This window comes from Lissotriton helveticus, chromosome 7 (assembly GCF_964261635.1).
Source record: "Lissotriton helveticus chromosome 7, aLisHel1.1, whole genome shotgun sequence".
NCBI classification, from domain to species: Eukaryota; Metazoa; Chordata; class Amphibia; order Caudata; family Salamandridae; genus Lissotriton; species Lissotriton helveticus.
Genome location: NC_136068.1, coordinates 1,747,019,069 through 1,747,037,344, shown reverse-complemented (window position 1 = coordinate 1,747,037,344; position 18,276 = coordinate 1,747,019,069). Strand labels below are relative to the sequence as shown.

The 18,276-nt window shown below is 44.1% G+C and overlaps 1 protein-coding gene across 1 annotated transcript in view; it reads right to left on the bottom strand.

The window, feature by feature from the left end:
• The window catches only part of LOC144770732 (sialic acid-binding Ig-like lectin 13), an 847,291-nt gene that overhangs the window by 320,557 nt on the left and 508,458 nt on the right, over positions 1 to 18,276 (bottom strand). The window contains exon 5 of the mRNA XM_078655470.1: positions 11,605 to 11,646. Coding sequence (XP_078511596.1) covers positions 11,605 to 11,646 — 42 coding nt within the window. The remainder of the gene's footprint in view (positions 1 to 11,604; positions 11,647 to 18,276) is intronic.

Below are 18,276 nucleotides of genomic sequence, written 5' to 3'. Positions count from 1 at the left end.
TTATTGTAATCTGTTTTACAAAGTAATGCTTTCTGTTACTAACGTCTCTTCCTAGAAAGGCTTGTGTATTATAATCACCACACTACTTGTTGTTGCTATCACATCACCAAGAGGTGTTTATTTTTTTAGGCTAATTGTCTAAAATGTGTGCTTAGACCTAGGATGAGAACTCCCATTCCAATCCAGATTACACATTTGAGAAGCACTACATATCACAAGAGGCCTGTCTTTTAAGCATTTGACATTTTCCACAAGCAGGGGTATGTTTTCAAGTAGTGATAGATCTTGGTCAATCAGGGCAGCTTGTGGTATAAGCTCCTTGCACTAAGAAAGGATATTGGCTGCATCTATAAACATGTTCAATATTGTAAGATGGCAGGCAGTTTTAACTTGGAGGTAATACATGAGGAAACAGATGTAGATGCTGCATAGGGTCAATAGTGCACATCAACAACTCAGGAGACATAGTGATGAAAACGACACAGCATCTAGAAAGGTGAAAACCAAACTTGGCAAAGATTTGACATAGCAATGAAGCAATACAAATTGCAGCAAAAAGACCAACTAAATGATTCACCATTAAGCAATCTGAAGTATTTATTAAGTTTACATTTTATTCAGTCAAATCAAGTACAGATTTATTTAAATGCTATTTCATAATCATAAAAGCACAAAAAGAAAACATTTATACAATTAAAAATGACAAATAACAAATATGTACATTATTAGATCAATTGTCTACACACTAACTAAAAAATCATAAAAATTGGGACAGCGTTAAAAGAAATAGCAAGAAAAACCGAGATCATACATTGATTAAGTTCATCAATGCTACAGCAGAACTTTTTAGCTGCCATAGGATCATTAGATTTGAATTACCATCCTTTTCCTTAAGTTAATTACTTGTTTTATCCTCCAAATATTAGGTACATTGTCTAAGAAATGTAAATCAATGAAAGCTGGCCTACATTGCCTGTTCCCCGTATGTTTTAGAATGGGAAGAATCCACACCTTTCTCTGTACTCTGTAAAATCTACAAAACAATAGCACATGTATGATGGATTGTTCTTAGACATTGTCACATGTACAAATTTGCAATTGTTTAGACCAGTCAATCATTGTTGGTAGACTCCCAATTCTGTGGAAGATTCCCAATCTGAACCTGGTTAATAGAAACAATCATAAACACCAGGAACGTCTTTCTAGTACGGTTGAATTTTAAAAGTAGTTGAAATCTGTTGGTACTGCTGGACACTAGGTTTTAGGATCTCAGACGACAATCTTATGGCTTCTAAATGCTGGAGATCCTCCTTTTTAACCGCATGCGCGCTAGCGGTTTTCCTACTGCGCGCTGCGTTTTGAAAAAACCCGCGTTACGTGACGAGCTCAACTCGTCATGCGCGTAGCGCAGGTTACGCTCATGACGAGCTGAGCTCGTCATGAGCGTAGAAGGGGTTAAAGTCCTTTTTCCTGACTTTATACAAAATACTATGGTATAAGAAGTACTCGGAATGTCTGAGATCTTACATAAAGTTGTGGACAAATCTTAACCAGGGAATTTTTAAAGCCCCTTCCAATTTCAAGGTGTCCATCAATATATCTCTATTTAGTTGGGCCTCTGGTTTTGTCCACACGCTTTGCCATAAGAGTACGGGCTGAAGCTAAATAAGATGTGATATATGAGGGAGGCCTAGTTCCACATGGCAGACATATGAGGATGTGCTAGATGGGACGGACAAGATGTAACTCAAGAACATGTTTTCTATTATTTAAAGCGGGAGGGAATATGCATGGCCCCATATCCCTGCTCCATACATTACTGTGGAGATACTCTTAGCCGTATATATCTTGATAAGCTTTACAGGGGGTCTCATACTCAGTTTCATTGAAAAATGTACAAGGGCAGTTGTGGTTCTAGCAAAAGCAAGTTTTTTTACTGCTACTGCTTGTGTCCATACATCTTATTCATCAAGGAGTAGTCCAAAGTATGAGAATCTCTTTGTGGGCTCGATCTTCTGTCCGTCCACAAACATGTCCTTGCACCTTTGACTGCCACGCCCACACCTCATAAAAAAGGTCTTTGAGTTGTTTACCCTAAGACCTAGGTCTTTCATAAAATCTGAAACGTTATTGAGCACCCTCTGTAGGCCTACTTGCGTTCAGGACATTAAAACTGCATCCCCTGCGTAAAGAAGGGCAGGGAAAGGACATCCAGCTGGCTGGGGGAAATCATGGATATTCTTAATTAATGCTCATTCTAGACCATTATTATAGAGGTTAAAAAGAAAGTGGGCCAGAACACAACCTTGTATGAGCCCCCTCTTGATGGGAAATGGAGCAGTAAGTTCCCCTCTCAGTAAGTAAATAAGTCATTTTTATTTGCATAGTTATTTAAAACCATTGCAATATAACCATTAAAATTACGTCTACACGCAAAAACGTATATCACTACAAACATTAAATTACATCTGCATACATGAAATGGTGTATCTTCTGTCTCAATTTTTCATTTAGAATCATAAAAAGTAAATTTTTTAGACGATCATTATTAGAATGAGATATAACTTGTAAAATAATGTTATCTGAGAGGCAATTAAGAGTCTAGTTTTGACATTTTCTTTTCCACCACCTTCATAAACTTCACAAAACTACAGTTCAATAGGGGGTCGTGGGGTGCAAAGCAGGCAAGCACTGCTTTTCTTCGTGAGCGTATTCCTCGCCGGTTAAATAAAAATTTTAGCAAATGTTTTCGTTCCTCCAGCAATTTGTCGCAGGAGCACAACCGATGCAGCTTATCCTCAGGAGCCATGCCACATAAGCTACAGAGGGATCCCGCCTTATCCTTAAGCCTGTGTGGGAAATGGCAGATACAGGGTAACAGGCCCAATCTGTACTTTAAAAACTTCAATTTAGTTGTTTTTGAGTAGCCCAAGTCAAGATACCTCTGTCGTGCTTGAGCGGAATAGGAGTTTGGGGTCATCCAGCCATGTGACCTTTTCGCAAGATATGCCTTGTCTTCAGCCCATGGGAGATGTTTAATTGTTTTCCTCACCAGTTTTTTAACCATTATATGGTTGTTGGGGGTATTCCAAAGCTGTTGCAAGCCGAGATTTGCCTGGCTGTCTTTCAGATGCTTGAAGGATGGTGAGGCTGGGTTTCAGTCTAGTTCCATCCATAAATAATCGTTTAAGGTTCCCTGTTGAGTTTTTCACACTTTTACCCAAGCGGTTATGTACGCCCCCTGTCTTGCCAGAAGCTGTTTCTGGCCGCCAAACTCAAGCCTAATGTGAGCTGGGGAGGTGTGTTTGGGCAGGCTAAAAATAATCCTATATGCAGCTGTAACTGTATTTTCCAGAATCATTGCATCTCCTCCTCTCTGTACTTCACGCCCATAAGTAATTGTTGGCAAGAGCTTGGCTCATATTACTTGTGTCAGAGGCAGGAGAGATGGGCTGGTAAGTTTACTGTTTGGTGCTTTTAAAGAGATTGCTACGGCAATGCCTTTACCTCCAATGCTGGCTTTCTGAATAGTAAACTGGCCACCAATGTCAAGTTTGACTCCTAGATACTTATACACTGACGTATCTTCAATACGGATATTGTTCCAAAACCAATTATAGGAATTTTTCGTTTTCTTATTGATTGACATTGTCTGTGTTTTCTCCAGATTTATTGTTAGTTGATTTGCATCCGAATATCTCTGTGTAGCATTCACAAGATGTTGCAGCCCTTCTTTTGTATGGATGTTTAGGACTATGTCATCCGCATAGAAAAGACTTGGCAATGATAGCCCTCCTAATTTGGGTGCATGAGAGTTGCAGCTATTGAGGATTGGAATAAGGTCACCTAAAAACAAGTTGAAAAGTGTGGGTGCTAAGACACAACCCTGTTTAAGACCCTTGTTGGTTGGAATCTGTCTTGACAGGAGTGAACCGTCACCCAGCCTTACCTGGTTCCATGTCTCAGTGTGCAAGTTGATCATCAGGTCTAACAGTGGCCTTGGTATACCCCACCTCTTCAATTTGGACTATAGAAGGTTCCGATTAGTATGGTTAAAAGCAGCCTTATAATCTATAAAGCAAAAGTGGATGGGCATTTTAGTTGTTGTAGCCTTGTCAATAAGCAGGCCCATGGTTAAAATATTGGTGGTTGTCCCAACCGATTTAGCAAAGCCAGTCTGGTTAACCAGAATTAGGGATTTCTCTGTGGCACAGGCTTGCAATTCCTCCAAAATTGTCCCAGCAAAATATTTTGCCTCGTTGTCCATAAGGGCAACCAATCTATAGTTTTGTGGGAGAGACTTGTCCCCAGACTTAAAAATCGGAGAAATAGAACCTTTCCAGGAACCGGACAATCTGTTGAAGTGTTTAATTTCCCAAAAAAGTGGCTCGAGTGGTACAGCCCATTCATTTTCTTCCTGTTTGTAAAGAATGGGCGGAATTCTGTTTGGGCCTGGCGCCCCCTCTCTTCTTCCTTTTTTGGTTTGACACTTAATTTTTTTTGTAAAATTGTTGCTCCTTCATTCGCGGTTGATCTATAGTCTTCTTGCAGAGGCTCCTGTGAGGTGACTTTGAGTTGTTGTTATCAAAACTTCTTATCACCTTATCAGTTTCTGTCTCCAAGAGGAAATCTCTGTCTTGATTAAAATGATTTCTAAGATGGTTTGCCCATACTTCTTCTGTGATATTAGAGGAGACTCCGTCGTGCGTAGGTTTTATGAAGTAATTTATGGTTTTCCAGAATCTTGCACCATCACTCTGTTTGGTATCCGCATGTAGTTTTGCCCACATATTATCCTCCACAGATCTGTTAGCTTCCCATTTTGTTTCTTTTCAGTGATAACTTTAATTCTCGTAAACGATCATGTTTCACTATATCCATTGGGTTACGCCTAAGTTGTTGCATTATATGAGAGATTCATTTTTTTATGTACCTTATCTTCTTTTTATGTTCTTGTGTGGAGTGTTTCATGCTGCTGCAGATCAGTCCCACTTGCAGCTTAGGACTTGTAGAGTAAGCAGCCATAGTTGTTAAAAAATTCTCCCAATTCTCAACTTCGCTAGATCCAATTCTATTCTCAAAGTGCTGCTTAGCCGTCTATGGTATATCCTTTTATAGTTGATAGGGTAAACTGAATCTTTAGGCACCAAGGATAGCTCAAATTTAGGCTTGCTAATATTGAGAGCGATTTCTTGGGGGCAGTGATCAACTTTTCCCCTATCCGAAATGAGGCCATTTGTTGGAATAAGGATAATAAAATAAAGGTGAAGTCCAGTATATTATTGATTCTTGTCGAATGGAATGTAGTCGCTGGGGGGTTTTCTCCAATAAATCTTCTGTTTAATGCTCTGATATTGAAGGTTTCAAGGTTCTCTAATATCTGCCTGTCTAGCTTGGATTGTTTGGATGTTTGCAGTTTCCCTTGGAGTGGTATATCCCAGGCTGATTTCTCTTTTTTATAGATTTTCATCATCTGTCGAGATTTCCATAAGTTTAACATTAAAGCCCCCGGTGATCATAAGATCTGTTGACGGTATTTCCCTTATGCACTTCTTCAAGAACTTACATAATTCTTTTGCAGCCTTTGATTTTCTCTTTGGATGAATATAGACATTGATAAATGTAAGATGTATTCCCCCCATGTCTGGTTGCAAGATGAAGAGGTTTACTGCCATTGACTCAGGAGAAGTTGGTCCAATTTCTTTAACCACATGGGCACTTGTGGCTGAAACATAGGTCACTAGACCGCCTTGAAGGTGACCATATTTCGCTGTCCTTATTGCACTAGAAAAGAAACACAAAAATCCATGAAGATGCGGAGGCTCTGCTTGCAATGTTTCTTGCAGTGCAAATATATCTAAAGATCTTACATAACTGATGAAGTCTGAATCAGGCTTAACGGCGGCGTCCACACGACTATGACCTCGGCCAGGATGAGGAAACAGAAGTCCCTGAAGGACATTTTTGGTAGACCGCAATCCACCTCTGACGTACCAACCACGGCTTCCCAGATGGCGACCCCGAGGTCTCAGACAGTTGCCGGAGGCGAACTCATCACTAAGGCTTTCTTGGAGTCACTTTTCAATACGCTCCGGACGGATATACAGACCGTGAAAACGGACCTCACTGCTGAAATGCGGGAAATCCGCAGAGATGTGGACAATGTTGGCAAGCGCGTAGCCACCCTCAAAGGCAACAGCGATACTGTGACGACGGAAGTGACCATGCTTCAACAAGAAGTTCTTCGTCTACAGGAACAGCACTTAGATGTCCAGACCCACTTGGAGGATCTGGAAAATAGATCACATCGCCATAACATCTGGATACGAGTGGTGAGAGTCTCGGATGACACCTGAGACCTACTTGCCTTTACGGAGGGCCTCTTCCGCCACATCTTGACCGCTCCCGCTGATGAAACTATTGTCATAGACAGAGCACATAGAGTCGGCCCTCCTCGGGCACCAAACGCCCCACCTGCTGACATACTTGTATGTTTGCAAGACTTTAAAACTAAAGAAGCAATTCTCTCCAAGGCACGGTCCCTCCATCCCATTTCCCATCAAGGGCACTCACCGGTTCTTTACCAGGACTTGGCTTTGATTACCTTACAGCACCGGCGGCACTTTCCGCCTGTCAAGGAGCACCTCCGACAGGAGAACATCACTTATTCTTGGGGACATCCTTTCGGACTTATTTTCCGTTTCAACGGCAAATTGCACCAGATGCGCTCCTTCATCGACACAGGTCGATTACTGGGACTGGCAGTACCCACGGCGGAGCGAAGTGTCGGAGCCAGAGAAGTCTTCCTCTGGATGGCAGCGACCTAAGCGGCGTCGGTGCTTCCAAAAACCGGACAAGCAGGAAATAGTGAGAGGCCAACGAGACGCGCTCGCCTTGGCCACAGACAGGCTGGCTGAGTCGGCCCTTAATGTCGAGTGAGGATGTGATTGTCCCTGAAAAATAGACTCTCAGTCCAGGGGCGGGCGGTGGGAGGGTTCCAGACTTCCCCCCCTTGGTCACACTATGGGTCCCACTTTGACGACCTCCCGGCTCCTCTGGGAGGGCGGACACTTCTGCCAGAACTTGGTTACTTTCCGCAGACTCGGTTTTTTATCTCTTTTTGAGATTTTTCTCAGACTATTAGTCCTTGGGGTTTTTCTTATATTTTTGATTTTTCTGTTTATACCTGGGACATTCTTCTTGTTGGGACTGTTTGTGGGGTTTCTTTTGATGGGTCTGGGCCCCACGTCCACCACCCCAGGGCACTCCACGCACATAGTCGTCACTTACTCCACTGGCCACGTCGCACTTCCCTGCATAGTTATGGCTATTTATTGACTGACGTGGTCAGCAACATGCACACCGCTCCACCTCGATTCAGGGTCACTGATGATGCACTATTCTCTTAAAATCCTTACCCTCAATTTCCGCGGCTTGAATAACCCGCTCAAACGCAGGGCCATACTCCACTATTCAGAACACTCTAAGGCGGACATATGCCTACTTCAAGAGACCCATCTCCTCCCCAAAGATCATCACAGACTGAGGGCTAGGGCATTCCCCACACAATTGTTTTCTTCTAACACCACAAAGACAGCGGGGGTGGCCATCCTGGTTTCCCGTTCCTTCCCGAGGAGGGTCGTACAGAAACAGGCGGAGATTAGGGGCCGCCTTTTGACATGCCAATTTTCCTTAGGGGACTTGACTTTTGTTGTTGGCTCCATCTACGCTCCCAACGAAGGGCAGGTAAAGTTCCTACACTCGGCCTTACGGGAGACAGCCACTGCCCCAGATAGGCATCTGCTGCTTGGAGGGGATCTCAAGCAGCTAGACCGCTCCTGTCGGAGAACGACTCAGGCCGAAGTCCTTCCGCCTTCAGGGCGAGCGCTACTCCAGGAGCTGGGATTGACTGATCTCAGGCGTCACATTAATCACTGATCTCGCAGCTACACACTCTATTCGGGAGCTCACAAAACTTACGCACGTCTAGATTATCTCCTCAGTTCCCCCCTTTTTCAAACCCATGCAACCAATGTAGATATTCTAACGACCTCACTTTCGGATCACTCCCCAGTGCTAGTTAGCTTCCATATCCCACACACACACCACACTCCCGCAGACACTGGCGCCTACGCAACACACTCCTCCAGCTACCACCAGTGGGTGCTCAAATCCAGAAGGCCATTACGGACTTTAGCTCCCACAACGCTAACCTAGATACCTCCGTGGCTACGCAGTGGGCAGCCTTAAAGCAGTCCTTTGGGGGGAATTCATAGCGATTTCCTCGGCCCACAATCGAGATAGAGAACGCAAGAGGGCAGACCTCAGTCAGAGAGTCTTAGAACTTGAACAACTCCACCAGAGGACAGGGGCCTCTAGAGATTGGCGCCAACTCTGCATAGAACGGAAGCAACTCGCGACCTTAGACCAGGATAAAGCGGAATAAGCAGCACTCAGGCTGCGACACTCTTACTACACTGGGGGGGATAAGTGTAGCCGCCTCCTCGCCAACAAACTTCGTGAGGCCAGGCAGCAACAAGGGGTCCAGACCATACATACTATAGCAGGTGAACCTGTAACAGACGATGCGACCATAGCTGTAGTCTTCTGTGGCTTTTATGCCGACCTCTATGCCGGAGACCCTCTTGATCTCTAACGTAGCGTGGAATACATAGGCAGACCATCTCGACAGGGCCATACAGGTACTAGAGGTCATCTTGGCAATTTCTCAAAGAGGATAAATCTCCATGTCTGGACAGCTATACAGCCGCCTTCTAAAGTCTTTTTGCAACCTACTGGCCTCCACCTTGGCATGTCTATTCAACACCTTCAAACATACAAGGGCAACCCCGGGTGAGATGCTGGAGGCGGCAGTTGTTGTCATTCCAAAGCCTGGTAAGGATAGGACGGTTTGCAGAGCAGATCGACCAATCTCGCTGCTTAACATAGACATCAAGCTCTACACGAGCAGCATTGCTACCCAATTGACGCCTTATATGGCACAGCTAGTTGTGCCTGACCAAGCCGGGTTTATTCCCCAAAGGCAAACCAGTGACAACACTAGGCGTATACTACATCTAGTTGAAAAGGCCTCCCGCACCCAAGGCGAGTATATGCTTTTAGCTATCGATGCGGAGAAGGCCTTCGATAGGGTCCACTGGCCTTACCTGGAGCTGGTAATGATAGCTGCTGGCTTTGGGGAGAAACTCCGAACCCGCCTCCTGAATTGCTATAGGTCGCCAATGGCGACGGTCCGCGTTAACGGCCACACATCTTCCCGGTTTCTCATTGGGAGGGGCACTAGGCAAGGGTGCCCCCTGTCGCCCCTCCTCTTCGCACTTTATATGGAACCAGTGGTGCTCAAAGTCCGTCATCACCCGTTGATAACTGGGATTAAATAAGGGGGAGACACCCACACCATTAGTCTCTACGCTGATGACATCCTGCGGTCCCTATCGGATCCGGCCACTTCTGTGCGCGCCCTCTTCATTGAGCTACACAACTTTGCTCAGCGTTCAGGCTTCAAAATTAATATGGACAAATACTGGGCCCCTAGTCTCTACCTTTCCCCGCATACTCTTGGCCACCTCCAAGAGGAACATCCGATGCAGTGGTCAACGGAGGCAATCCTGTATCTGGGTATTCAGCTCACGCTTATTCTCCAAGCGACTTCTAACATTAATTATTCCAAACTCCGCAGCCGCGTTAGGAAGGTGCTGAACAGATGGAAATACTGCACAATATCCTGGCTGGGTAGGATAGCGGCCATTAAAATAACCATACTCCCCCAAATTTTGTATTTATTTCAGACCCTTCCCCTCCGACCCCCTGTGGGCTGGATCCAACAGATGCAAGCGGACCTTTTGCGCTTCACGTGGCATGGTCGTAAGCCGCGCTTCCGACATCAGGTCGCCATTATTCCACCGGAAGAGGGGGGGCGTAGGGATGCCCTACCTTCAACCCTACTTCCATGCTGCCCAGCTTAGATACCTTGTAGAATGGCAGAGGCTGGAATCTGAAAAGCACTGGCTGTTCCAGGATCAGGCAGTAGCAGGCAGACCGCTGCAAGGGGGTTCCCTTTCTCCATAAACGTCACTGCCCAGCCAACCTATATGCATCATACATCACAGGCACCATCTTGGAATCCTGGGATCGCCCCAACTCCCATGCACAAATAACCACATTCCCATCACCTCTCACGCCGTTGTGGGACAACCCGGAATTCCAACCTGGCACGGAAGCCCGAGTCTTTCAAGCTTGGCGTTCTTACCCCTTGCTGGTCCCTGGGCATCTCTTTGATCTGGAGGGCATCATCCCATTTCCACAGTTGAGGGAGCATTACGGCCTACCCGAGACAGAACGCCTCGCATATCTTCAGGTCCAGCATTGGGCACTACACCCACACATTAAACCACAGGCACAACATTTACTATCCCCTTACAAAAAGTGGCTGATAACCCGTACCTCTGACAAATGAATAATCTCGGACCTCTATAAGATGCTCTTGGGCCCCAATACACACACCTGTAATGCAGGTCGCGCTAGATGGGAGAGAGACTTGGGAAGGCCCCTGACCCACAAGGAATGGGAGGGTATCTACTATAGGGCACGGCATTCAGCGTATCATGTGGGCCTCACGGAGACCCTGACCAAAATTGTTACCTACTGGTACTATACCCGGGAGCGGATACACCGCTTTGACCCACGACGCAGTGACCTATGTTGGAGGAAGTGTGGAGAAAAGGGCACAGTGGAACACGTCCTCTGGGGCTGCGCTCGCATACAGCCATATTCGTCACAGGTACTGGACAAAATAGACCAACATCTAGACACCCAATTACCCCACTTTCCCTCATACATACTCTTGGGTTTACCTAACCCCTTAACATATCCACTTAAATCCCGACGGGGTCGCTTGATAGTGATTGCTCTAGGAGCAACTTCCTACGTTCTCTGGCTGGCTTCAGCTGCTATGGATGGTATTGTGCATGGAGAAACTCACACTTACACTAGCAGGGAGAGGATCGGAATTCCCGGAGTTATGGCAGCCTTTTCTGACATTCCAGGTGTCTGAGTTTCGAGAACTGACATGCCCCAGATACCTCCTGCTTCTCCGTCTCCCTGATACACAGATACCAAAGGACAGCTCTGCAAAGATTCATAAACGACACTGCTGATCAGTGGACTGTCTTCCCCCACTTTCCTTCCTTTGACTATTTTTATTTTTCGGTGGTCGAGGGGTGGGTGGGATGGCTGGGAGTCATGGTTGAGGGTTGGTTGGGGTCCTTTCTTTTTGTCTTTGTTATTGCTGCATTTGTTGACCTGCTCCATGCTTATTACCTGCAGGTGATGTCAGCTATTGCGACTCATATGTCTCATTTGTATGTTGTAAAGGGAGCTGAGTGTCTTGTTTGTTACTCTCTGTGAAATTCAATGAAACGAATAAATGATTTAAACCATAAATAGTTGAAAATAATTGTGCCTTTAACTGTTGATCTACCAATTCAAAATCAGATTGATATTATGACTAATATTGCTCAATAGAAGAACAAAAAATAGGTATTATACAGTGTGCAACAAGCAAGAACCATGCCAGTACCTTACCTTCTGCTTCATACATGATAATCACTGGTGCAGCAGGTGGATCTGTAACAGAGTTCATAAAGTTAATAAGATGCTTAGGCCAACCTGGAGACAGACGTATATGAGCAGTATTCTTTTACAGTTCCTTTTTGCCCACCTGAAGGTGGTAAATGTTCGTTTCCACATTAATGATTACCCCTCCGCTATTGTTGAGTGTTTTGTGTCTTTGAGTGCAATGACAATGTCTCTATTAATGAAACCAGCGATGGCCTCTAATAGGAGTGAGGGAGCATGATTTGATGGAGCTTGTAGAAGTTCCCAGTGAAAAGGGAAGATGTAGCCTCTTGCAGAAGTGATTATCAACTGGCTGTGAAAAAGGAAGTTAGACCTGTGGAAAGAAGCATGGGATACCTTGATAATATGTTGCAAGCTTGAAGACACCAGAGCATTTTGGCAAGTATATTCCAATATTGTATCTAATATGCCAACAAACAGGACCTAATCCCCGTTCAATAAAGCCCCTATCATAAGGTTTCCTTTTAATATTTTCTTCTTGTTAAACGAGATTGTGGATGCTCTAACTATAAGCCCCTGAAACAAAAAGCCTGGACCAAACGGAGTTTCTATGGACCTCTACAAGGATAATCTTGAGTTGGTTGTTTTTAAACTTTATTTAGAGTTTAACAATAGCGGAAACAAAGGAAGAAGAAAAAGGGAAAAACAAATAAAGGATTAATGACTACATTAAGTAGTCACCAGCATGTGTATAAAAAATACAGAGTATACATTAGGAGAGCTTACAGATGAGAAAAAAAGGAAATACATAATATAAGTGACACCAAGTGAAAAGTACATTGCAACAGGGAGAAATGGTAGAGGAGGACAGAGAAGCAATCGTAATAAGGAGAATGCAGCAGGGAAGATGCCCCAATCGGAAGGACATGGTGACGGGAATTCAACAAAGGTATCCACAGGGGGATCAGTGCTTGTATGCTTACAGTTACATGGAACACTGTTAGGTAAGCACCAGCCCCGGCGGGCCCCCTCTCCCTCTTCAGGATAAAGCAACAAGTTGTCCCGTAACAGGTGCCAAATCCCTGAACTCCTGTAGGTAATGGCTTAACATAGCCCAACAATACCAAGAGAGGGGTTGGGACAACGTCTAATTCAATCATCTGTGATAGTAGCAAAGAATATCCCCCCAATATGGTAGTATTGGGGCACAGTTTCATGCCATCTAGAGCAGCAGTGTGATTTGGTGGGGTAAATTTTGGCAATGAGCTGAGGGGTAGCACATGCCCTGTACTCAGGAACGTTATGATCATTGTGAGTGGTGAAAAATCCAAAGGCTCTACGGAGGAAGATGGGAGTATGGAGAAAATGGTATTGTGAACTTTATGTGAAAGAAATCTGTCCAAATATTTCACACCATTCCCATCAGACAGAGAGGTTACTGTACATAGGGGTCGATTAGGATCGCGGACGGACTTGCGTCCGTCCGCGACCCCAGAGCAGGAGGGAACCTCCGCATGGCATGCGGAGTTCCCTCCTGTGCAATTAGGATGTGACCGCAAGGGTTGCGGTCACATCCTCTATTTTTAACATTGCGGCGGGTGGAGCTTCAAGCTGCACCCGCCGCAATGTTAAAAATGCACGCATTGCATTTGCATGCAGTAAGAGGCAGGCACCGCGCGGTGCCTGCCGCTTTCTGCATGCAAATGCAGGGGGGTACCATAGGTACCCCCCATGTGCACCCCCCACCCCCCCCCTTCACCTAGGGGGCCCGCAACGGGCCCCCGCAGTGAAGTTCCGTATGCTTTTCCACGGCGGAAAACCCGCCGCGGAAAAGCATACTTTACAGGCCATCCTAATATGGTGGACGGTGTCTGACAGACACCATCACCATATTAGAGCTTTTCCGCCGCGGTTGTAAGCCAGCCGCAGCGGAAAAGCTGCGGACGGAAACCAGGACCCACCAGCCATCCTAATGTGGCGGTGGGTCTTTGGTCAGTCCGCTGCGGTTTTTCCGCATCCTCTGGGCCGGCGGTGCCTTCCGCCGGCCCCGAGGATGCGGAAAAAACGCGATCCTAATGACCCCCATAGTCTGGCGTCCATGAAAAGTTCACCCAGTCTGTGAAGCTGTCACATGGCCAAAGTCTGCTTAACCATTGCTTCCATCGTCATTGGAAGCCAGGGATTGTCGGGAAGTGGAATGTGTGCAAAGTGCAGGAGATCAAAGCCAAGGTAGCGCTGCAGTTTGGTCCCGGCCCAGCACGTGGTAAGGATTGTCTGTATTTCAGAGGGAGTCCTGGGTAGACCCCATGGCATAATAGTCGAAAGGGGATATGGATGAGCTTTAGTCCACTCAGGCTTCATGTATTGCAATCAAGCATCAGGACGGTACCAATAGCATGCAAATTGTTCCTGTGCAGCTAGGTAGTAGAGATAAAAGAATAAGGGACTTTGAATCCCCCGTGCATGTGACATAGTTAATGTCTGCAGGCTTATTCTGGGTTTACTACTGGCCCATACCAGTCTAGTGAGCATACTGCCAGGGGTGTCAAAGCTATAGGAATATTGATGAATAAGTATAAAAAACGGGGTAGGACCACCATTGTAATGATGGCAATTCTGCCAGTGATGGATGAGGGGAGCCTAATCCAATTATCAATTTGCCAGGATAATCTATCAACCACGGGCCCATAGTTGAGACGGACAACCTCATTGCTGCTGTGGTGGAGGAAGATACCCAGATACCTGAGGGGGTCAGTGCCGCATCGCAAGGGGAACTCAAGAGGGCAAAGAACAGTGACCTCAGTCAAGAGAAATACTTGCTATTTAGAACAGTTAATGGTGAGCCCTAAGAAAGCCCCAAAGCAGATCACATCAGGGAGAAGTGGAGGTATATTAGATTTGGGCCCCCTATAAACAGCATGACATCGTCTGCGTATAAGGAAGCCAGAAGAGGGCCACGATGCGTCAGGTGTTGCTGCTGAAAATGACACACAAGGGTGTCCATTGCAATGATGAATATATTAGGGGGGACAGAGAACATCCCTGCCTGGTACCTCGAGAGAGTGTGAACTGATCAGTTAAAGCTCCATTCACCCAAAGCCGGTCCAGTGGGGCAGTATACAAAAGTCGAATGTGGCCGCGAAATTTCTTTGGAACCCATAGTTTTGGTAATGTGGGGTGCAAAAAAGGCCGTTCAAATTAATCAAATGCCTTTTTAACGTCTAGTGGAATGGCTGCAGAGTGAAGATCATGATTTATTTGATTAAGGATGTCAAAGATCGTTCCGAGGTTAACTGATGTGGAGCAATGTGGGAGAAATCCCGATTGTAATGGGGAAATGATACTGCCCATAAGTAGAGAAAGCTGGGTGGCTAGGATTTTGGCGAACACTTTATAGTCATGATTTAACAGGGACAGAAACCTGTAGGAAGAGCAGGTATGTGGGGACTTGATAGCTGACTTGAGGGTAATCATCGCTTTGTGCATTGTGGGGGGGGGATTCAGTTTTCTAGAGATTCCACATAGACATCTTGCAGGTGGGAGATCAATTAGGGTTTATAAGTTTTCTAAAAAAACATACAAGTAAAACCATCTATACTGTGGGCATGGCTGTCACTCAGATCATCGATGGCTTGATACGCACTCATACAAACACCACTTCATTTATTCATATAGATAGTAACTCATACTTAGTGAGTTATAAAATCTCTAAGTATACAGTTATCCATACAGTCACTCATACAATCACTGAGTCTTATTTATACCTATTTATATACAACTGTCACATACACTGCCTTTTATTTTTCTAGTTTGTTGGACATGTACCATTGAGAGATATATTTGCTCATCACCACACCCATAAAGATATTCACTCACCCAAACAACTGTTATAACATGTAGTCTTAACCTCATATACCTACTGAATCAACTATTCACACATCTTTGAGCAGTCACACACCCCCACCAAACCACACACACATTCACTCTCGCATACAAATACTCAGTTAACTAATCAATAACTAATATAGATTTTCACATAGCTAGTAACCAACTGGTGCAGCAGTTTACACAACAACTGACAAAGTAATACAGATATTCACACAGTTTAGTCACTATCCAATATATTTAGTGAGACACTATACATTAGTTAAGTAAACAGTCAATCACACTGCTACTAGATCCTCCATCCAGATATTTATATTTATATATCTACTCATTCTTCAATGCAGATTACTATATATATATTACATATTTAATTAACGAACCAAATCACATTCACTGGATGATGTCATCAGTGAGGAAATCCGCAACATTCTATTTGCAATAACTTTGCCGCTGGTTCACGATTCTTCGCGAAATTTTCGAAACTTATGGGGAGCTCTGGTCGGCTCCTATCCTGAAAGTTTGGGGGTGATTCTTCATGCGGCGGCCGGGAAAAAAGGGGGGTCCCAAAACGTGTATTCCCCATGCAATTTCCCATGGGAACCTTTAGTCGCAGCTACAGCCCGAACTGCTGAACAGAATTACACCAAATTTGGCAAGGAGGTAGTCCTTAGTTCACTCAAGCCTTTTCGTTAAATGGTGTAAATCTGCTCAGTATTATTTTAGATATTAAAGGAAAAAAGTTATATATATCTGGGCGGAGCCTAATGAGACATCTTATTGTGAGATCTGATATGCTGTCAGCACTTCATTCAAGAAGTGTTGGCAGCCATCTTGGGATCAATATACATGATAGCACCTCATTAAAAAGCATTGCAGTTAATAAAAGGTTTTAAGACTTTAGTTACAATATAAATCATTTGTTGATGGTAACATACTCATTTTAGGAATTGTGGTGTGTTCTGAGGTGATTTTACCATGTGAAAAAGCCTTCTGCTGGGATATCATGTTTGAGAGAAAACAATTTTCTCATGCTTTTTCCACAGAGGTTTGGAAGGAGATCTATAAACTAAATTGAGAGCATATTTTCTGTAAATTCACATTATCTTTCTCATACATGTGAGAATGAAGTCTGACATTCTCAGTAAAACATGTACATCCAACAAGGGCAGAGACTGTCAGTTGATTCCTTTGAGTTCTACTGCAGCTTCCCAGAGTGTTCTAAAGAACAACTAGAGTACTAACAGCCTTACTTATGACATAAGTATAGCACACCTGAAGCCATCTTGATTGGAATAAAGTGGTAACTCTTAAAACAGTTAGTGCTGCAGAAAGAAAAATGAGGACACATTTTGAGGGACTTCTCAAATCCTCTTCTATTTCATTAAAAGAAATTCTGACATACAGACTGAAACATGCACTTTCAATACCAGCAGTAGACTTCCCTGGTGAGCAGTAGCTTTACTACAGTGATCTAATGACCAACTAGAGTGCTAACATTCAGAATTTATGGCAAATGTGTGACATATCTGAATGCCTTCTTGATGAAACCAAAGTAAAATACTGAAAGTATTTCTTACTGAGGAGACTGTAGTAAATGAGAAAAATAGGAAACTTCATAACAAATAAGTCTCTCAAGATGGCCCCCAGAGACAAAAGAGCCCAAATGTAGGACAAATATCATCCAGATGTAGCCCAAGTATAGCCCAATGACAGAATGTCCCAGAGTGTTCTAAAGAACAACCAGAGCACTAACAATCCTACTTATGACAATAGTATGGAACACCTGAAGCCATCTTGATTGGAATAAAGTGGTAACACTTAAAACATTTAATTTGTAAAGGAAAAAAATGAGGGGCTTCATTTTGCCATAGAAAATTTGATTAGTACTGCAGAAAGAAAAAATTAGGACACATTTTGACTTCTCAAATCCTCTTCTATTTCATTAAAAAATTCTAACATGCAGGCTGAAACATGCACTTTGAATACCAACAGCAGACTTCCCTGGTGAGCCGTAGTTTTATTACAGTGATCTAATGAGCAACTAGAGTGCTAACATTCAAAATTTATGGCAAATGTGTGACACATTTAAATGCCTTCTTGATGGAACCAAAGTAAAAAAAATGAAAGTATTTCCTACTAAGGAGACTTTAGTAAATGAGGAAATTAGGAAACTTGATAACAAATAAGTCTCCCAGACGTGGGTCCCGTGCTCTCCATGCCACTGGAGTCAAGCCTCATGTACCTTAATGTGCATGTGTTGCGAATGTGCGGGAGCAGGAGTCGCGGACTGGTCGCATACCAATTGCGCACATCACGTAATATTAAATGTATATGATGTAACTGAAAAACACGCAGCCGTCGCACACCGTACGCGGATCCTTCACGACTTTTCTAAAATGGCGGCTAGAATCCACGCACCCACCTTGATGTGTACGCTTTGGGTGCACGAAAATTTGATTTTTTTTTAAAGAATGTAATATAAATATATTAAAAGAAAAAATGAAACAAAACAATTAAACAATATTTCAGTTTGATTTAAAAAAATATTTTTTGCAATTTTCAGAAAAATATATTGTTATTTAATGAATAAAATATTTATGAACAAACAATTAAAAAACTGTAGAAAATCAGTACAAAAAATAGGTATAACTAGACGTCCGTTGTTTGTTTGCTGTTGCTGTTTGCTGCGGACCCTGTTTGGACCCTTTTCAGCCCTTCACAACTTGCGGAACCCGCTTCGCGGGTCCCGCTGCGCCCCAGAGACCGAGGGGAATTTGTTTGACTGCTGCGTGG